At 41.5% G+C, this 23,180-nt stretch overlaps 1 protein-coding gene across 1 annotated transcript in view; it reads left to right on the forward strand.

The window, feature by feature from the left end:
- The window catches only part of Vegfd (vascular endothelial growth factor D), a 35,607-nt gene that overhangs the window by 3,569 nt on the left and 8,858 nt on the right, over positions 1 to 23,180 (forward strand). Inside the window, 2 exon segments of the mRNA XM_038317352.1 lie at positions 13,653 to 13,878; positions 20,527 to 20,717. Of these exon segments, the coding sequence (XP_038173280.1) occupies positions 13,653 to 13,878; positions 20,527 to 20,717 (417 nt within the window).

Raw genomic sequence — 23,180 nt, forward strand, 5'->3', positions numbered from 1 at the left:
CTTGACTCATTAAAACAATCAGATTGCTGACTAGGTGTGGGATTTAGCTCAGGTTCTATTTTCTCAAGCTTTTTATGCACTTGAGATGAGCAGAGATAGTTTCCCAAGGTAAGCACTCCACAACAGTGTATGTTATAGATCTAGTCTGTACACTTAGTAAATAATCACCAATAACCTTATGCTCTTGCTATTCACCGGGGCCTTATAGCCAGCATGATTTCTGACTGATCTAATGAATAATTGTTGTCACCAGGTATGTTGGGTGTTATTATAAACTAGATGAGGTTAGCTTCTGTACATCTTTTCCATGGTGCTATGAAGACCTGTCAGTATAGTAATAGAGGAAGAACACTATGTCATGGTAGCTTTCAGAACTCTTTGAAAAGCGTTTCTTCTTCAGCTTTTCTCTATACTAGCTTTTTAGGCACCACACTTGTAATGTCTATAGAAAAAGGGTATTGCTAGATGTTGGAGTCAGTCATTCAGTGTTACATAAGATTGGAATAGGTGTCAAATCCACATGGCTCACGGGGCTTCATCACCTTCATGCCGTTTGCCTTCTCTTGAAATTGTCTAAGAAGTAACTTGCATGGACAAGACCAATGGGCATCTTTCATCTTTAATTGCAGAAAACAAACCCATTCCTCCTACCCACCCCATTCTCATGCACAAAGTCATATATAGGAGTCCTGGCTTCGTTGTTAGTCAGATGAGTCAGTGAGCTCTTGTCCAATTTTTCTGTCTCAACATGAATTCAGTTTTTGCTTTTATGTTATTCTAAGATATTGTGGTACCCAAGATACAATAGAACTCTCCCTGCTTACATCCTGTATATAATGCTTCCTTGTATGACTCATTTTTAATTGAAAAATCCTGACTTTATGCCTGTGAGTAAAATGTTGCTACAAACATGTCACAAAGTTGTGAAATAAAAATAAGGTATTTGTATATACAAATGGTCCCATACAGAACTCTTCGTAAAAAGATCTGGAATCCTCAAACCCAAGTATTTCCACAGTTAGACAAAGGCAATAGAGATATGGGGATACAAAGGACAATAAAATTGTTCCTGAGCAATATCTAGGCCCAACTCTTTTTTTCAGAGATTTTATTTTAAACTTATTTGTGTGTGGGTATGTGCACATGAGTACCTGCAGAGGCCTAAAAAGGATGCCAGATTCCCTAGATCTGAAGTCACCAACAATTGTTAACCACCGAACTTGGGTAATGGGAACCAAACTGTTCTTTGCAACATCAGCAAATACTCTTAACTACTGAGCCACCTCTCCATCCCAGAGAACTCATTTTTATCATGTGATGTGAGTTTATTTTTATCATGTGATGGCAGTTTAGCATAACTGGGAATGAATTGGAATGAAAGAAGACCAATAAAATGAGCATTTCTCCTTAGGTTGTTTTTATGGTGGCGAATCCACTTTTCTCTCTTGCTTCTCGTTCTTATAGTCTTACTAAGATACTAGAGCATTATAAATCAAAGGCATCCTAAGGCATCTTCAGCATCATAAAATCCTTGACTGGTTGAGATGTTCTAAGCCCTAAAGACTCTCCTGGACTTCTCATTACAACTTCCCAATAGTTGATAACTCATTGATTTTTTTTTCAGTAGGTATTTATTGGGTATCTACTGTATCTAGGATCTAAGAATGCAGCAAGAAATAAAACAATATTTCAGCTCTCTTGGAATGCATAATTTGATTGTGCTTGGTGGAGGTGAACAATACACAAATCTGTCACGTATCAGACACAATCTTAATGAGAAGCACGCAAATGAAGGAGGGGACACCGAATGATTGAGATAAAGGGGATGGATTATTCTAATTCAGTTGTATTTGTTGCATAGTCCCAAAAGATGTGAAGGAGGCAGAGGCCATCACTGGGGTAGTGACTGAAGAGGGAGTAGCTTGGCTCTTTTGAGAATGAGCCATAGAACTGGAGTGGCTGGTGGAAGGTGAGCTGAGATCGGCGGTGCCGCTGTCAAGCTTGGAAAAGTTGCCAGGCTGATCATGCAGGTGGGGGTGATGGCCAATAAAACTTTGGGGACACTACCATTTTAATTTTATGTAAATTTTATGCACCGGGAAATTTGTTTCAACCACTTAGAACGCAAAAACTTAACTCACAGACTGTGCAAAAACAGGCTGCCCACTGGATGTGGCCCCTGGGTCACAGTTCACACATTGTGTCCTGTGTTACACTATTTTATTTACCTTATTGATGGCATTCCCCTGTACCTGACATTCTGTGGTCTGTTCGTCTGGGTTTATTACAGCCTCACCATTAGGATGAAAATTTTTCAGCACAGGAGTGTTTTATTGTTTTCTTTATAGAAATGTCCCAACCACCACTTTGCAAAGCCCGTCACACAGTTGATGGTGAAGGCAGTGTTTGTTGGCCGGTTGATAGACTAGCTTTGGAAGATCCTGAGACAGCCAGGTGAAAGACAACACTCACCGGTCTCTGACATTTATCATCACCACGGCTTGCCTGATTTCATGATTTTTATAAAATCCCAAAGCATTTTTAAGGCAGTGTATTTACCCTGTGATATTTTACTGTGGGCATGAGGTAGGGTTTTGGTGAGTAAAAGCATCCTGAAATGTCCTTCTAGCCTTAGGCCATCCAATAAGGTGTTTGCTTCTAGAACCCAAAGTTGGAGAATGAAGTCACTTTAACCCATTCTTTCAGCTGGATGGTCACAGAAAGTTACCCGGAGCAACCTGTAGCCACACAGTGTCTCTGTGCAAACTTAGACCCCCCCCCCCTTCCTGTCTTTCTTCATCTCTGAAAGCCTTGGGGGTGGCCTACCTGTGTTTTCATCTTGGTTGATTTGTGAAGGTGTGGCGAATTATGACAAAATGCTCTGATCAGATGCTTTCTTAGTGAGGCAAGGTAGGGTATGCTGTAACTACAACCACCCTCAAAATCTTCGTAAGCATTACAAATGTATTTGCTGCTCATACTGTGCAGCCGTCTTGGTTCATCCACAGTCAACTCACTATTAGTATGAAGCTAGCTGAGCACCCACATCTAGAATGTTCTAGATCACTCTGACGATTGCATGCTCTGACCTAGAAGCGATACATATCTGGATCCACTGTCGCATTTATGTGCATAGTGCCAGGAGGTGCACTCTTACTTTGGCCTCAGAAGGTGGGTTGCTGGAAATACTTCACGAATAATTTCTATTAATAATTAGCACACATAACTTTTGCTATGTTTAATGTTTCCCTGTCTTAGAGCAGTGCTGGAGTATACATAGTATTGAAAGAGCAGGAAGAGAGGGGAAAAAAAGAGAAAAGTCACTGGCTTCCATCATTACCCCTTTAATGTGTGAAACAATATGTACTTTATACACAGAAACTCTGTGTTGGAGACTGGGAAACTCCATGGTTGGTCCCGCAGGTAAGGCATGTGGAACGAGAGAGCTTATTTCAGTTGTTCCGGAAACCCTTTCTCCGTAGGAGAAGGAAAACTGTACATTCAGTTCAGTAAACACTTGTGGAATGTCTTCCATGTGCCAAGCACATGAGTGGAAATGATGCTTTTTTTATAAAATAAAGATGTCTTAGTCATTTTCACATCTTATCAGCCACCAGGGAGTTCATTTTGGCTTGTAGGAAGGATAATTTCAATGCCTGAAACTCTAAGTAATACTACAATTTCAACACGGTTTATTGCACCATTGACAGGATCTTATTAAATAATCCTAGCACTCACATGGTAGAGGTGAGTATTGCTTTTTTCAAAGTCAACATTTAAATGAAAATTATGACAGGAGAGAGAAAACGGCATGACAAATATCTTGCTGTTCTGTCGTGAATGGGACCCTTTAGGACGAGTGTAGTTTTGATTGGGTAAATAACCTGCCATTTCACTTTTATTAGTTCTTTAAGAATTTCATGCACTGAGTTTCAACCATATTCACCCTCCCTGAATTCCTCGCAGATCCACCCCCCTTTCTTACCCACCCAGTTTTGTGTCTTCGTTTTTTGAACCCATCAGAGTCCAATTTGTGCTAACTGTATATGTATGTGTGGAGCATCAATACTGCACCCCAGCAAGGCTTAGGGATCATTTTAGAGGAGGGGGTGAAGAAACTGTAAGAGCCAAAGGGAGTGATTTAATGGGTATTTTAAATTTAAGAGAACACACATGGGGGGGGGGAGAGAAGCAGGATAAAAACCTGAAACCAGCCTTTGCAATTGTGTGCTTAATTCATAACGACATTACTATAGGAAGGCTAGGGATCACAGGGCACAGTGTTGTGGGTGTTGGTGAGGAAGGAGAAGGTGATGGGTAAACGGTGATGTAGGACCACGAGACGTTTAGAAGTAAATATTTTTAAGGCTATGTTAGGCTGGCTGCCAGTGGCAAGCAGGACTTTCTTATAGGAGACCATAATGTTTTGCACAAAGGTCTTCCCGTGAAGTTGATTATGCTGCATTTTGGCTGAAACAGAGTCATAGCAGCTAATTATGGCTGCAATCATGCTGTTACAAACCCGTACAAATTATAGTGGCTTAGCAAACACATCAATAGGTTGTTCTCACGTATATCTCTGTGGGTCAAGTGAAAGTCGGGATCAAGGCCCAAACCTCAGGCGGAGCCCATGTCTGCTCCATGTGTCTGCCCTCCCCATTGATGAGTGTGCTGGCAGGAGCCTGTGCTTGCAGAAGTGGGAGGCATGCAAAAGCTCAGTGCAGTCAAACCGAAGGCAGTGTCAAGCTTGCCCTTGCAACATGTCAAAGTAGGGCACGTGATCCAAAACCGAAACAGCTGTGGAGAGGCAGGCTGAAGTCGTTTGCAGTTCTGCTTAATCTCAGTAAAGGTCTGAAGTTGTTTCTTGGGCATTGGATCCTTGATCTTTGAGATCAATGATACAAAGAATGCTAGGCAGCTCAGGAATCACCATTATAAAGGCTTGCTCCGAGAGCACAGTTTTAGAAGGCCTGAGTCTATCTTGCCACTCGAGCCCACCCCACCGCCATCTTTCTTCTCATTTCTGTAGCTCAGCTGTGTCTAATAAATAGGAGCAGATGCATTTGAGGAGAACATAGATTTAACCTACATAAAGGGAGACACAGACATCTCCCCAAATACTAGATGGCTTGGCTAGAGAGAACATCACCAACGATCCTCATTAAATTGGAAGATGGGGCAGTTTCAAGCATCCAAACAAACCCTTTTCCACTGCCTTCAAACACCCAGGCAACCCTGAACATGCATTCCTGTCTACATGCACACACACACACACACACACACACACACACACACACACACTTTTCTTACATCTGTAGTTCCTTCCTTCAGTATAACCTTTCTGGATTTCTGATTTATACATTGAAACATAGAAGCAAAAGAGCCACTAGTACCATTAGGCACCCAAAATGAAGAACAACCTAATTCTGTTCCCAGATGGCCAGGTTTCTGGATTTCAGTGTTATGGGAACAGAGCCATGGTCGTTGCGAGCTGAATAGCCACGGCCACAGCAGTCATTACTAGCACATGGGCAGTCTCCTTCCTTCCCTCAGTTGGTATGGCCCCAAACACCAGGTGCCAGCTATTCTGGCTAATGCTAGACCCCAAAACCAAAACATAAATGTTTAAGAAGTGGGGCTGATTTCTTTTATACATGAAATCTGTAAAGACCTGAGAAGACCTGAGAAGATACTTGGAAGTTTGCTTTCATTTGCAGATAACGCCAAGAATGCTTTTTTTCTCACTAGAAGAAGATAGTTCACAGTTTGCCCTGGAAGAGTTGTTTGGGTTTTATATGTTTACTTGTATTTGCTATGATTAGAGTTGCCAAGTCTTGCTATTTTCGATCCCATCTCTCCAGTGACTAAGGACTATCAAGGGCATAAAGCATAAACCTCTACCCCAACGTGTAGGTCCAGGTGACACCCTCGAGAAAGACGAAAGGAAACAAACTAATTACATTCCTGTACCGGCAAAGGTACCAGCGGTTATAGGGTTTAGGAAAATAACCACGGTAGTCCTTTTATAATTAATCTGTTTTTAATACAAGGGGAGATAAGGGAACTTACAGAACCAAGGGTCCAGCGGAGCAGAAGGTACGCGGGGGAGAGCAAAGAACGGGGGTCCTTCCGGCTCCCCGATCCTATTTAAGGGGAATGCTACTCCACTGGGGCAGACACGCCCCTGAACGCAGGGATTGGGCCAGCTGCCCCAACACATTCCTGCTTTATACTCTGACCCTTTCCCATTTATGAACTCCTAAATTCTCCACTGAGCTCTGTGAAGTGACTTTTTTCAACTTAATATTTTTATTGGCTCTTTTGGAATTTACCCCAATGATACTCATTTCTCAGTCCTCCCAGGTCTGCCCTCCCTCACCTTATGACCTGCTGCCCCCCAAAGGGAAAAAAAGAAACAAGTCCAATTTGTGTTGCCATATACTCCCTGGAGCATGGTCAAACTCCCAGTGGCCAGCCCCTTAAAGAAAACTGAGTCTTTCCCCACCCACACCCCCGCCAGAAGCTGTCAACCATGGAAACTACACCTCAGCATCCTTATCACAGTTTTTAAGAGTTCTCATCTATGGCTTTCTGTCTACGTTGTTTCTTTTTCTTTTTTCTTTTTTTAAAGATTTATTTATTTATTATGTATATAACATTCTGCCTCCATGTTTGCCCGCATGCATGCCAGAGGAGGGTGCCAGATCTCATTACAGATGGCTGTGAGCCACTATGTGGTTGCTGGGAATTTAACTCAGGACCTCTGGAAGAGCAGCCAGTGCTCTTAACCACTGAGCCATCTCTCCAGCCCCTCTAGGTTGTTTCTTTTGGGGGACAGGACTAGGTTGTGTGTGTGTGTTTGTTTGCTTGCTTTTTGTTTTGTTTTGTTTGTTTTTTGAGACAGGTTTCCCTGTGTAGCCCTAGATGTTGTAGAACTTGCTCTGTAGACCAGGCTGCCCTTTAACTCACAGAGATCTACCTGCCTCTGCCCCTTGAGTGCTGGGATTAAAGGCATGCGCCACCACTGTCTGATGTGGGAGGGTCTTCTGTTTGAGTTGATTTCATTGTTTAATAAAGAAACTGCCTGGCTCATTTGATAGGCCGGCCCTTAGGTGGGCGGAGTAGACAGAACAGAATGCTGGGAAGGGAAGTTAATAAATTGCCATGCCTCTGCTCTCTGAGCCAGATGCAATGAAGCTACGGCCCAAGATGGACGTACGCTAGAATCTTCTGGGTAAGGCACCACTTCGTGGTGCTACACAGATTATTAGATATGGGTGAATCAAGATATGAGTAAGAGGCTGAAACTAATGGGCCAGGCAGTGTTTAAATGAATACAATTTGTGTGTTGGTATTTCCGGGGCTAAGCCGGGCAGCTGGGAGACAGGCAGCAGGAACGCAGCCCACAGCTCCACACTACAACTGTCCAGCCTGTGAAGTAACTATTATTAACATCAATGGGGACAGCACATCTGAAGGAGATTAACCCCCCTGACACTCTCAGTCAAAAAGTCGTGCCTTGGTTAAAAGCACTGTTATTATCCTGTGATTGAGCTTTCCTTTTTCTAAAGGCACAGTTCTGTGAATTCTAGCATATGAATAAATTTATGTAACCACAACTGTAGCCTGGATAGAAACTGTTCCGTATCCATACACAGTTCACTATTAACTACGATATATAACGTTATACACAGTATATATACTGTTATACACAGTAGCTATGTAACTGTGATAGGGAGACCACCTTTCCCGCCTCCAGCAAGCAGCATTTTGTCCTTAGTTGTTCCTGGTTTGGTATTTTGAAAACCGCATACAAATAAATTAGTGCAGTCAAACACGTTGAGACTGGCTTTCTTTAATCTTTAACCCATTTACCAAGAGTTCTTTTTATTGATGAGCAGTATGCCAGGAACGGCTTACCCATTCACTCATTGAATTACATATGTGTTTTTTCCCAACTGTTTGGACTATTATTTTTTAAAGTTACTTCAAACATTCATGTACAGAGTTTTGTGCAGTGTAGGCCTCAGGAATAGGGTTACTGAACCATATGATGGGCACGTGTTTATAAAAGAAAAACTCCCAGAGTGTCATATCACTCAAAGCTGACTTTAAACAACTGGAATCTGAGGGGCTGGAGAGATGGCTCAGTGGTTAAGAGCACTGGCTGCTCGTCCAGAGGTCCTGAGTTCAATTCCCAGCAACCACATGGTGGCTCACAACCATCTGTAATGAGATCTGGTGCCCTCATCTGGCGTGTGGGCATATATGGAGGCAGAATGTTGTATACATAATAAATAAATAGATCTTTTTAAAAAACAACTGGAATCTGTGCTCTTGCCTCTAAAACAAGCCATTTGAGTAGTCTGCTGTATAATTTATGACATCAGGCCTAACTCCTTTTAGGGCAATATGATTTCCACTTAAAAGTGAGGGTGTGGGGCTGGAAAGATGGCTCAGAGGTTAAGAGCATTGCCTGCTCTTCCCAAGGTCCTGAGTTCAATTCCCAGCAACCACATGGTGTCTCACAACCATCTGTAATGGGGTCTGGTGCCCTCTTCTGGCCTGCAGGCACACACACACAGACAGAATATTGTATACATAATAAATAAATAAATAAATAAATAAATAAATAAATAAATAAATATTTTTTTAAGAAGTGAGGGTGTGGGGGCATCTCAGATATTCACTTGGACTCATGAGTCAGGGGGGCTGGACAGATTTCTCGGCAGGTGGAGAAAGGAGGACCTTTGGGGAGGACAACCAGGAGTGAAGCATCATATTGCTACTTGGAAAAGTGTGGTGGCTTTGGCCAATCCTTAACCATGAAGGTAAAGACGAAGTGCAAACGCTCCTTGAGTGAAACCGAAGAAGTTGCTGAGAAGTAGAAGGCAGACAGACTGGGATTTATCTCCCCAAAGCCCCTGCAAAGGCAAGTGGCTTACTGTGCTTTTCCTGCACTGCAGAGATGGGTTATCAGGTGACACTTGTAATTCCATCAGCAAATCTAGGGAAAGCTGTATGGAATGGGTTTCCCCCATAACTTAGCCCAGAGCTTCGGGACATTCCACTTTCACAAACCCGATTCACCACTCAGACATTGTCACCCAACTTCCTGAAGACAGTGAAGTTCCACAAAGAAAACAGCACTCCCAGTCTCGGCCCCGTGGCTTTCACCCAGTGAGGAATTCAGCGAAGCTGCTCTCCTTCTCCCAGGACCACAATGGTGCAGCAAAAGCATTCTGTAGCTCTTTGAGGAAAGCAGCCAAGATGCTCATGGACCAGTTCTTTGTAGCTACCAAGACCATCCAGGAGCCCAGCTGTATACCCCGCAGCCAAGAACCTTCCACTTGACACTTAAATTTCCCTTGAGCTATTTTCTAGGACTACCTTTAGAGAGACTGTATAGCTTTCTGTTGAATTCTAGTGGGTTTAGGCAATGCCTTTAAAAAAATTATTTTGAGAAATGGGCTGTTTGAAATTTGGAGGAATTTGATAGGCAATTTAGTCTATCATTTAGGGTCACAGTGAACTTCATCACCCTGTTTAAGGGAGGAAATGATATCACTGTTACTCAGTCTTTTAAAGGCCTTACAAGTTGAGAACTGGATAAAAAGAATAGAATTTTTGCACGTATGGAATGCCCACAGACTTTGAGTTGAGTTGTGGAGACAATACATTTCACACATTCAACAGACAGGGCATGTGAGCAAGGGGATGGCTTTAGAACTCCAGTTCAGTCAGATGCTCATGCACATATTCTGACCCTAAAGTGTATCACGAAGGAATGCGAAGACCAGGCCAATTCTCCAGCATGCTTCAGTCATTCATCCCATGCTCATCAGGGTTCTTGTTCAGAGCTCAACATTAACCCTTTGACCTTAAATCAGTATAGCCATGCTCCAAATTATTGGCTTTCTTTAAATCACTTGGGAAGATTCATTTTTATTACTTTGAAACAAAGTCCCATGTATCCCAGGCTCGCTTAGTACCTATTAGAGTATGTTGAAGTTCTAACACAGCTGCCCCCACCTCCAAGATTGTGGGGTTAGTAGTGGGTACCACCATGCCAGGTTTGTACAGCTCTGTGACCTCAGGCAAGCAGACCTACCAACTGAGCTACATCACTAGCCCCTAGAGAGTTCTTTAAGAATACTTTTTATCTTGAAATAATTCTAACTTTATGGGAAAGTTGCAAAGACACACAGAGAATTACTGCAAACCCTTCATTCAGCTGCTACTACTGAAGCAGACACAGGACTTTTTTCTTTTGAAATTGTGGTCCAAATCGGTAAAATGGGAGTCTCTACTGATAAGATGCAATCATCAGTATTTTTTTTTTTGAAAGGTTTCCCCCGCATTCATTCAAGGTGAAGGCAAGTCTGGGAACCTCTGCTCTAAATCCTTCTCAGTAGGGGATAAGCCAACCAACAGTGTGGGCATTGCTTGGTGGCTTGTTAGGAATGCCACTTCATGTGGGAAAAAGGTAGCCTATGTATATAATAACATTTATATGATGACAAAGCAGTGTCGCAGAAACCTTCGACCCTATGCTTTAAAAACTGATTGTTGGTAGCTAAAAACCATCAGAGAATGGTTTGTTGTTTAGGAGGAGAATTGATAACAGCCTTGAATTAATGACAGACCAAGGCCGCCACTCTAATAGCAGAGACCTGGGAAGGCTTTTCCCATCCTCTCATCTTGCAGATTGCACTATAATTATTTTAGATTTTACTAGCGCTTGAATCAGAACATTGGAAGAAAAAAAAGAGCAACTCATTTGGCAATAGTTCAGCAGTGAAAACTATCGAAATCAAGAGTTTAAGTATGCATTTTGGACAATGGTAACACTTTTTTATGTTTAGCTTCGTCCTACCCATGCAGATAGCATACAGTTGATTACATAAAAATCAACGAGTTTAGAATGCCGATTGAAAGGGATCCATTTTCAACCCTTCCCCATGTGTGCCCGGATGAATTACTTGCTTTTGTTGAGCTGTTCATATTTCCATTTAGAATTACAAAAATGACTGTTGCCAATTTCTCAGTTATTTCAAACTAGCTTTTCATTTAGCAAAGTAGACTTAAATAGCTTTGAGTACTTAAGTAAATGTTGTGGTTTCACAAAGAAACCAGTCATAGGAGCTATAATCTTAACATCAATTCAATCATTTTAATGCAGGCTTCAGGACTGAAGTTTTATCCTTGGTTTTTAATCATAAGATTTTTTTTTTTTTTTGGTTTTTCGAGACAGGGTTTCTCTGCAGCTTTTTTTTTTTAGAGCCTGTCCTGGAACTAGCTCTTGTAGACCAGGCTGGCCTCGAACTCACAGAGATCTGCCTGCCTCTGCCTCCCGAGTGCTAGGATTAAAGGCGTGCGCCACCACCGCCCGGCCATAAGATTTTTTTTTAAAGAAGCCAAAATTGAATTGAGACTTGTAAGATATGAAGCCATACATCAGCCTTACTTAGGCATGGTATTGGATAAAATTTTACCTACATAAATAAAAGTTCTTTCAGCAATGCCCAATTTAATAAAAAATTGTAGAGGGTTCATACACAAGTACTTGTACTTATGCTATTTCCACTCCCTTTCCCTGTTCAATTCCTCCTTTGTCTCTCCCCTACTCCTTCTCAAATTCACAACCTCTTCTTCTATAATTATTGTTATACACACAAGTGGTGTACACAAACATGCACACGTGCACATACAGACACAAACACACACGCACACGTGCGCGCGCGCGCGCGCGCACACACACACACACACACACACACAGAGCCAGCTATGCCCAACTTAATAATCTTTTGAAAAGTATTTCTTAGACTTTCTCATTGCCTTATTGAAGCAGTGTTGTCAAAATTTTATCTTGAAGATTGAATTGGGTATGAGATAGCTTTGCCATAGAACTAGAAAGGGGAGATGGATCTTCAGGCAAAGAGAAGCCATTGCCAAATTAGCCTCAATGTAGGACGATCGCATTTAAGAGTTGTCAGAGAAATGAGCAATTAACCAGCTTTGTCTCCAGGGTTCTCAGCTAAAAATGCTGTGGCATGCCACCCAAGTTCAGTGCCAAGTCCACAAACCCCATCTGTGCTCTTTAAGCTTCTTTCTCTTCCTTGCCAAAAATGTCTTTGTTTCAAACTCCAGAGATATAATGAGAAACTACCAAGATAATCTCACTGAGCTTCTGAGGCAGCCTTGCTGTCTACAGACCCACGGGGCTCCCTATGACTCACCTGTTTCAAAAGGTGTTTATTATTATTATTATTATTATTATTATTATTATTATTATCTTCATACTGATCAACTAACACGCCGTATATCAAGCCTTATGGGCTCTGTTTTCTCTCCCTGTATATGCTTTCAGTTTCTTCTCTATTGGCTCTTTCCCCTAGCTTACAAACATATTTAATACTATCCTACCTCCGGCCAAAATGTGCCTTCCATCTGGACTTCTAGGCAAAATGGCTAAGGTGAATGTTGCCTGGTATGATCACACAAGCCTGAGATGTCAGGACTTTGGAAGCTGAGGCAGGAAGATCACAAGTTCCAGACCAACCTTGGCTACGAAATGAGACCTTGCCTCAAAACAACAATAACAACAAAAGCCATAACCTTGAAGATACGTATTTTGACTTTTTTTTTTTAGTTCATAGACTGCAACTGGTTAATAAAAGAGTACGAAACAAACATGTAGAGTCACCTACATGCTAAATGCTGATAAACCATGGAACCATCGAGTCAAAGCTGCAGGGCTGAAAGATGTGAGCCTGGGAGAGAGAGGCCATTAAGAGCTCAGCTCCAGAACTGGGGAGATGGTTAGTTAGCAAAATGCCTACCTAGCATGTTTAGGGCCCAAAGACTGATCCCCAGGGCTGAGGAAAATACTCTAGTAGGAAATGGGCTCTGTTGGTATATGTATGTATGTATTATTATTTTGTATAACCAAGCCCCTACTTTTGAACAAGTAGTTATGAATCAAAAATATTGACTTAGGCTCCCTGCCCCCACAAACATACCCATCTAGTCTAGTTGCATCGTATTAGCCAATACAATTCAGATGCAACCACAGAGAAACAGCAAGACTTCATCTTAAACTAGGAAATGGGGCTGTCGTCACAAAAGTAGGACAATAAAAAGAATCTCTACTGCTTGTCTGTGGCTGCAGTCGTAAGGTACCATAAATCTGGTGTCCCAGGACAACAAAATCCCCAAAATCGAGGTGTCAAATTCTCTTGGCATGAAGCATTGCCTCGGCTGCTTTGGGTGGCTCAAGGCAATCCCCGAGTTGTGGTTCATCACTTCATGTCCGTCTCCATATTCACATGACCCTGCTGTGTCTTTGTCTTCTCCTGGTTTCTGTTTCTGAGGACCTTGCTCATTGTACTTTGGGCTCACATGACTAATAGCACAAGGACTTTACCTCCATTATATATGCATTTTTTCCTGAATAAGACACTGTGCTCAGGCTCTGGAAGTAAGGAAGTAGATGGATCTATCATTTTGAAGTCCACCATTAGACATGGTTTGGCCTAGGCACAAGTGCACGTTTGAATAACCTTGTCTAGTTTCTTTTCAGATGGTCTATAGTTCAAACTGTTAGCAGCCACAGTTACCACAGTTATCTTTGTAACTTACTCTCAAACTAGGATTTTTCTTTTGAGCGATCATCCCGGTCAATGTTGGAACGATCTGAACAACAGATCAGAGCTGCTTCTAGTTTGGAGGAGCTGCTGCAAGTCGCACACTCTGAGGACTGGAAGCTGTGGAGATGCCGGCTGAAGCTCAAGAGTGTTGCCAGTATGGACTCACGCTCAGCATCCCATCGCTCCACTAGATTTGCGGCAACTTTCTATGATACGGAAACGCTAAAAGGTAGGTGTGTGAGTAAAATGGCAGATTATTTCCTTATCAGATAATGGCACAGGTACCAACTCCTTCCAAAAGTTTGAATAGGGTGGGTATGTATCAGAGGGGGGAAAAAGGGAGTCTTTCACTTTATGGGAAGACGGTTCACTGGATAGAGATAAGAATGGTTCTCAGATAGCTGCACGTATGCTCCTGCATAAATAAACAGATATAATAGACACATAAACAAATCAGTATTTGCAAGAGTCATTTCTCTCCTTCTACCTTGTGGGGCTCAGGAAATGAACACAGGTCTTCAGGCTTGGCAGCAAGCACCTTTACCCACTGAACCATCTTGCCAGCTCAAGAATTCTGCGTTTTAAATGCCTACTCCACAAAGAAGAATAGTCAGTATGATTTTGATGTCTACGTGCAACCCAAGAACATTTCACATTATCAAAGTAAGTTTAACTCAGGAATTTGAGGGCACAGCAATACAGAAAGACTGCTTTTAGGGAGGGAAAAATAGGTTTAAAATAACCTCAGTATTCATTCAATTACTATGCAGTAATAACCAAGAATAGAGCTATGTTTTTTCTTTCTTCAGAATTCTGTGGTTTTTATCTAAAAGCTAAAGGTAGAAATTGCAAGGTAAGGCATAATAATGGGTTCTGGTTACTCAGAGAATAACAAAGAAAATTCTTGACACAAAATAATCAAAAGCTTAGGACTAGAAAATAGCATGCAAACATACAGTCACCCTTTTGGATCCTCAGGTTCTGCCCCCCCCCCCCCATGGGGTCAGCCATCACACAGGTCAAATACTTCAGGGAAATGCATGTGTACTGAACATATCCATACCTTGTTTTGATATACAATATACTGTAATGAATGGCATTTGTGTATTTTATTTGTGGTACCAGAAGTTATCGAGACGTGATTTCCAGTGTACAGGAAGATATAGGTGGGATATTTACAAATTCTAGCCCAATATTTTTAGATTGGTGATATAAGCTACCATAAAAATATAAGGAATTTGTTAACCCAAGGATTTGAGTATCTGTCTGTAGGGTATCCTGGGTCAAGTCCTCCACAGATATCAAGGGACCATTATATTTCCGAATTTATTCCTGGTGTAGGGGTGGAGATAGATGTGCGGTGTCTACTTATGCCACCTTAATGATATCCAGTTTGAGATATAGACTCTTTACAAGACCAGTGTTAATACATACTGTGACACAATGAATGAAATGTTTTTAAGTAAAGTTGTGTGGACTTGATTAGGCCATTTAGCTCTCTGATGAAATATCAATATAATTCGAGAAACCAATGGCATTGTTAGATTTAGTCTTGTAGATACAAATATTATCACATAGTACTTGAGTATATCCACTGCTTAATTTCAGTTGATCCTTAAGCAAGGATTATTCTTTTCTTTCTATCTAGAGTTGTCTTTTTTCCTAAAGAGTGAATTGCACAGGATTCCGCTGTATGGAAGCGAGGGGAATCCCATGGCAGCATACGTGTGGAGAAAGTTCTTTGTGCTCATGAGTGGGACTGTGTGTCTGAGTGGGGGTCTAGTTGTTGATTCATGTGGCGATTTTACATGGACTTCACAAAAACAACCGCATCTGGAGACTGCAGACTTTGGCCAGATTACATGTCCGAAGGCCCGAGGGGCATGTACCAGATGACCTGTAAAGACAGTTTTACCATAAAACCACAAGGCGGTGATTTTTAAAAGTCAACCAGGTTGACATTTTCTAAGAAGGAAACCATAAAAAATCAGAGAATTTGCAGCTTCCACGGTTTCCTTCCTAATTATATGGAGGATCAGCTGAAGTTGTTCACTAAATTAGAAGAAACAGATGATCAAATAAGTGTGTTACACCAATTATGTTTTGTTATCTCTTCCCTCTCACCGATTTCAGGGTAATTCCCTGGACCATAGTAAAGAAAACTGGTCTTATGAAACCTTAGCCGGTGGTATTGGTCATTACTGCATGAGATTTTTTTTTTCCTGCATGAGATTTTGATTATAATCTCGTCCACCTTTTAAAAGTTATAACTTTAAAGAGAAAAATCAGGTAGAAAATAACATTTAAGTAGCGTTTTAAACAATGGATATTTTCCTAAGTCAATTGCTCTTTCTGTCAAAGATTCATGACTAATAGTAGGAATTTAAATAGCACCCCCTAGCAATGCTAAATGATTGCTTCATGCGTACAGCCTGAGGATGCGTTTTACGATCAGAAATTTAATAAAAATATTAATTTTATATTCTGTGTATGTATGGGTGTTTTGCCAGCATGTATGTCTGTGCACTACATGTGTGCAGTACCCATGGAGACCGGAGTAAGGCATCAGATCTACTGGAATTGAGTTAGAGGTATGAGCTGCCATACGGATGCTGGGAACTAAACGTGGGTTATCTGGAGCAGCAGCTGGTACTCTTCTGAGCCATTGCTCCAGGACCATTGTCTTAGTTAGGGCTTCTATTGCTGTGAAGAGACACCATGACCACGGCAGTTCTTAGAAAGGGAAACGTTTAATTGTGGTGTCACACTTAGAGTTCAGAAGTGTAGTCCACCATCTTCATGGTAGGAAGCAAGGCAGCATGCAAGCAGACATGGTACCAGAGAAGGAGCTAGAGTTCTTACATCTTGACTCACAGGCAATAGGAAGTGGTCTGTCTCACAGGGTATGACTTGAGCATATGTGAAACCTCAGTGCCCGCTTCCACAGTGACACACTTCCTCCAAAAAGGCCACCCTTACTCCAACAAGGCCACGCCTCTTAATAGTGTCACTCCCTTTGGGGGCCATTTTCTTTCAAACCACCACACCCACCAATACATATATTTTAAATACAGTGTATAGAACTGTTTGCCTGTTACTATATCTTACCCCCAAATTTGATTGTCCCAAACAGACTGTGTGTACATGTGCAAGTGTGCATGTGTGTATGGATGCATATGGTTGTAGAGGCTGGAGGCTGGAGACAAACTAGGAGTTAATTCTTCAGGTGCCATCCTACTTGTAAAACAGATATTATGGGTTTCACATTTTTTTTAGACATCTGAAATACAGGCATGGCCAGGATTTTTTTTTTTATTCAGGGTCTCTCTGGAGCCTACAGGCAAGGTCTTCATCTGAAGTCCAAATATCTCAAGGTTCAACTGAGGCATAATGTACTTCCAAGTTTATTCAATGGTTGCTTGTAGGATTAAGTTGCACACGGACTCTTGGACTTCCTCCCTGTCTGTTGGCCAGAGGATGCCCTCAGTTGGTGGTAGCTTCAAAAGTGACTTTCAGGCTGGACAAGTGGCTTGGAGGTTAAGAGTACATACTGTTCTCGCAGAGGACCCACGTTTGTTTCCTATCACCCATGTAGGGTGGGCTCACAACCATCCATAACTCCAGCTCCAGGGGACGTTTGTCGTCTTCTTCTGGGGTGTCAGGGCACTGGCTCATGTGCACTCCGCCTCACATACATGCACATCTCCCTTCACACACATACACACATAATTTAAAATAAGAATCTTTTTTAAAAGTGGCCCTTGTTGAGAAAGGAAGTGGGGAGAGAAGAAAAGAGGCTAAAGAGAGGAGGGGTGGGAAAGGGAAGCAGAGTCAGTGAATTTTTCAACCTAAACACCTAAGTGGCATCCTGTCTTGATGTACTCTCTTCACAAAAATTCAATCACTCAGTTTCATCGTCACACAAAAGGAGGGGAGATTGCACAGGGTATGACCTCCAGGAACTAGGGATCACTAGGGGTCAATTTTAAGGCTGCCTGCTACAAAAGGGTTTCACTATGTTCCCAGTATAACATAGTCTGCAGTTCTATGTATCTGTGTATGACAAACTGAAAGCAAGTCCCCTTCCACACACACACACACACACACACACACACACACACACACCTGAAGAGAGGCCATACACAGCATTAAGTGTCAAAATCTAACTTAAAAATGATCAGAGTGGGGCTGGAAAGAGCTCACCAGTTAAGAGCAGTAGATCTTGTAGAGGACCTGAATTGGGTTCCCAGCACCCACATCAGACAGCTCACAACGGCCTTTAACTCTAGCTCTAGGGAATCTGATGCCTCTGATATCTGCAGGCACCTGCTCTCTGTGTCTCTGTCTCTGTCTCTTTCTGTCTCTCTCTGTCTCTTTCTCTCTCTCCCTCCCTCCCTCCCTCTCTCCCTCCCTCCCACATACTTAAAAATAAAATAAGTATTTTTTAAATGGTGAAAGCCAGGTATGATTTAATTCTAACACCTTTAATTCTAATACCCAGGAGGCAGAGGCATGTGAATCTCTCTGAGTTCAAGGCCATGAGCCTTGTCTACATAACAAATTCTAGGTCAGCCAGGACCACACAGTGAGGCCACGTCTCAAAAATTTTAGAAAGTGGAGAGAGAAGATGAAACAGCTCTTCAAGAAAAAAAACCTAATATTCTTTTCAGGTATGTGTGTGGTGCATGTATATGCACACAAGTAGGTGTGTTCATGTCTGTTCATACATGTGGAGACCAGTGATCAATGTTTAGCATCTTCTTCATTTACTCTCCACCTTTGTTTATAAAATAGGGTCTCTTATTTTAACTGAAGCTCACTGATTTGAATAGCCTGGCTGGCCAGCAAACCCTAGAGGTCCATCTCTCTCTTCCTTCCCAGCACTAAGATTCCAGGGGTATGTCAGCATGCCCAGCTTTTTTGTGGGTTCTGGGAATCTGAACTAAGGTCCTTGCTCTTGTGCAGCCCACATTTTCCCAACTGAGCCATCTTCCCAACCCTAATGTAGGTGAAATTTCTTTTGTTACCAGCTCCAAATAATTACACAGAGATTTCCTTTTAATTATAAATGCTTTGCCCGTAGCTTAAGTGTGTCCCACTAGCTCTTATAACTTAACTCATTTATATTAATCTACATTTTGTCTCATGACTTTTTACCTCTCTTCTATCTTGAACCTCCTGTTTCCTCTCTGTGTCCTCTGGCATCTCTCCCACATATTAATTCATCCCCTCTTCCTCTATCTCTGCCTGAAATTCTGGCTAATCTCTTCCTATATAGCTACTGACCATTCAGCTTTTTATTAAACCAATCAGAAGGAACCTTGGCAACGATAAATCTTCACAGTTATACAAAAAGATTATTACACAACATATCCTCCCTTTTGTCTAAATAAAAAAGAAAAGGTTTTCTTTTAACTCTAACAGCAAAACTATATACAGTAAGAACAATTATCAGGTATTGTCCAAATAATAAGGGATAGTTTTAACTTTAACAAAGTAAAACTATACACAAGAAGAACAATTTTCAAGTAAGAATTACATTCACAATGTTTAGTCCGTATGTGTTTGGCAAATTTGGAGAAAGTACGGTATTATCTATCCTATCTTAGTGAGTCCAAAGTTTTTTACCTAAACTATTTTTATGGTAGCTTGTATCACCAATCTAAAAATATATTTTTAGACGTTAAAACATTTTCTTAAACAATTTAAGCTTTTATGTTTCTCAGTCTTGTACATTTTATACCTCTTTTGTGAGTTTCTTTTATGAATTTGGTAACAAAGAAAAGTGTAACTATAACTATCCCATCTTCAACCCCATCTGAGACCGAAGAAGGTCTCCTGCACCTGATTCATCTCCTCTTCCTCTCTATGCCCAGAAGTCTTGCCTATCCCATCCTGCCTAGCTATTGGCCATTCAGCTCTTTATTTTTTTTCTGTTTATATTTTGTTATTTTTAAATTTTTTTCAGCTCTTTATTAAACCAGTCAGAAGGCACCTTGGCAAAGACACATCTTCATGGTATACAAAAAGATTATTCCACAACACCCTGTATTTCCTTTTTTCTAGTTTCCCTCAAATTAGTCATGGCCAGGGAGCTGCTTCTTCCATTAAAAAGAAAGGGCTTATCTCATCATCTTCTAGAAACCCGTGGACGGTTTCAAACGTGAAAAGTCTGATTTGAGGAAAAATCAATTCTATTGGAACACCCACTTGTGTGCTTGCCGGCTTTAAGTCTCAGTGCACTTATCCAAGCAGACAACTGAAATTTATTTCTCTGATTTTAAAACCTATTCCTACAGTTGTACCCTGTAAGTTGCTTGATAAATGACACTCACATGTTATGTCTTCATATTAGTCCACTGATTTCCTTATTCAGCCTTTGCAGATGGTACATGTGTGGCTATTTGCAAGGGAAAATAAAATATTTTATGAAGTGATTGTATCAATGGAAAAGTATAGAGATTTCAATTAAAAAAATTTTTTGCAGGCACATCTTTGACTGAAGGATGGACAAAAATATCCATCTAGGGGTTAGAAAGATGGTCCAGGGGATAAGACCACTTGCCATTCTTACATAGGACCTGGGTTCACTTCCCACGTGGTGACTCACAGCTATCTGTAACTCCTGTTGCAGGGGATCCAATGAGCTCTTCTAATCTCCAAAGGCACCAGCCACACATGTGGTGCACGTACATACATGCAGGCAAACATCTATACACATAAAATAAAATAAGTACATTTCTAAAAGAAATGTTTAAATACCCACCTAGTAAAATAAACAAGTACAAAAAGGTGTGGGCGGGCAGGCATGAATACACCTATGTTGTGTACCGGGGCCATTTTTGTCTGCTGGCCTCAATGAACTTTATTCCTGCAGTTATAGATGAGGAATGGCAGAGAACCCAGTGCAGCCCTAGAGAGACCTGCGTGGAAGTCGCCAGCGAGCTGGGAAAGACAACCAACACGTTCTTCAAGCCCCCCTGTGTGAACGTGTTCCGGTGTGGAGGCTGCTGCAATGAGGAGAGTGTGATGTGTATGAACACCAGCACCTCCTACATCTCCAAACAGGTACGAGGAAATGAAGACGCTGCCGCTGACCTTGTCACCAAGCAACTGAGCTAAATCCTTCATGTGGGGAACTTCATCCAATTCCCCAAACAAACTCAGAGGCTATCTTATCCTCCTTGTCAGAGAAGGAAATTGAGGCTCAGGGAGGTAACATAATATCCACCATGACACAGCCTCGTTAGCTCCCATCTACCTAAGGCTGTAATATCAAGACGGTCCCTTTGGACATTACTAGAACAGGGTGTTAAAAGAAATGAAGGAAGCTGTGCTGTCTTATGTAGCTGTTCCCGTGTATGGAGTTTAATTGGAACGATCGAGAAAAGCTGACTGAAGAGTGGGGGTGGGGTTAGAGGAAGAGAGAAGTAGGAATGCAAGGAGGACCAGCTAAGCCGGGGAGGTGCTCTCACCCTAAAACTGAAGAGGCTGAAGGAGGGAGCAGGCAAAGGAACAGAAGGAAAATGGTAGCGGACTTCCCACTTGGTGGTTGCCCACTATTAATTAGCATGGTGGGGAATGTAAGCAGGTGCTGGGAGAAACAAAGGAACCCGGAACCAGTGACAGCAGGTCCAGAGCCTGATAGGAAAGGGAAGAGAGACCAGGTCTCTGGGGTAAAGTGGGGAACTAAGGGAGAATCTGCAGCACAAAAGTCTTGAAAGAATCCTGCAGTGCCCGTGAAGGAAATAGAATAAATGAATCAAATCACAATTTCCCCTGTAGCTAAGTGTCCCTGGCTACCATCTTCTTGTAAGCTGTAGTAAATGCTGTGTGTGGGAACGGAAGTAACCCACTTAAGAAAGCGCTATTAAAATGCTGTAAACCAAGCCACATTCCTTTTGATCCTCTGTTGCGAATTCCTCACATGTTACAACTCATTTATCACATTTACTTGTCACATCGTGATCACATAGTAAAAGACGATTACATGGTGCCAAATACATCCATGCCAAGGAATGTTCTAAATGCCCATTTGTTTTGTTAATTAAAGTTTTCTAAATTTTGTCCCCCCACCCCCATCGAAACTGTCTTTAAAAGTGTAGCAATTTTGTGTCTGAGCCCTTTTGGAGAATTTTAGCACTCAACATATCTGACCCCTACTATTTGATAATTTGAAACAATGACGTAAGTATGGCTACAATTACTGGCTCATAAAACAAAGCTTGCCTAAAGTAAGAGAGTTCAGTGTCTGATGGTGGTATTCCGTGGAGCGTAGCTGAAGAACTGTGCAAGAACATGAAGTTTATGTAGAAAAACACCCTGACTTGTTCTCGGGGAAGTTTCATGACATGTTGAAAGGTCCGAGCAAACACGACCTTAATGAGTTGTTTCCACTTATTAGATAGTTGATTGCTTTGCTTTGACTGCTGCACTCAACATGTGATTCATATGAAGAAATTTATTCCAATGTAAGTGCACACAGCAGGTTTTCTTTCCAAACAAGCATATGCATGCAGTTTGGCCATTCCTACCTTAAAGGTACAGAGTATGTGATGAAGTAAATAGAACTTCATAGATTGGTGATTGGGTGGAAATGCCTTAAAAACCAAGTTCAAATTTATCTACACTTCATGGAACCACTCTCGAAACTTCTTTACACCCTTTGGACATCTCTTTTTCCATCTATCATGTAAATATCATTAAAAATGTAAATTCTTTTTTAAAAAAATTATTTTTATTTATATCAGTCTGTATATGTGTCTACTACATGAGTGTAATGCCTGTGAAAACCAGAAAAGGGCACCAGATTCCCTGGAGCCACTTGATGTGGGTGCTGGGAACTGAACTCAGGTCCTCTGTAGAAGTACCAAGTGCTCTTAAACACTGAGCGAGCCATCTCTCCAGCCCCCCCAAATATAATGTTTCTACAAGTGATAAAGAAATTAATAATAAAGTATTTACAATAGAGCGGGCATATAGAAACATAGGAATAGACACACTAGCTATAATTCTCTTTCTGGGTATGATCTTAACTGGTACAATGCTTTTATAGCAAATGCTCTAAAACTCAGGGGCTTCAAACGATGATAAATTATTTTTTTCTTGTGTATCTGAGGTTTGAAATATTCCAAAGGTGTTGTGCGAGTCCAGGCCTGCTTCCTGTATCCCCAATCCTGTGGACCAGCATGGCTTCCAGGTTATATTCTTCTCATGGCTATACCATAATCAAGAAATAATAAATCTCACAAACCATGCACAGCCCCAAATTGTATTATGTCATGTCAGCTAACATCTTATTGGCCTAAACAAGTGTCATGGTCAAACTCAGAGTCCAAAGGTAGGAAACTGTCAATTTATAGTAATGGTTTGGGAAGGGATGAATAAATAATTTAAATAACAGTTGAATCCACCCAAATCTCAAAGAACCCCCAAGAATTTAATTTCATTTATCCTTACAGTTTATACTTAAATTTAAAAACAAGAACAGGGACCAGTGGTACCACTTTCAAGAACTCTAGTGATGGTGAA

Source organism: Arvicola amphibius, chromosome X (assembly GCF_903992535.2).
Source record: "Arvicola amphibius chromosome X, mArvAmp1.2, whole genome shotgun sequence".
Lineage (NCBI taxonomy): Eukaryota > Metazoa > Chordata > Mammalia > Rodentia > Cricetidae > Arvicola > Arvicola amphibius.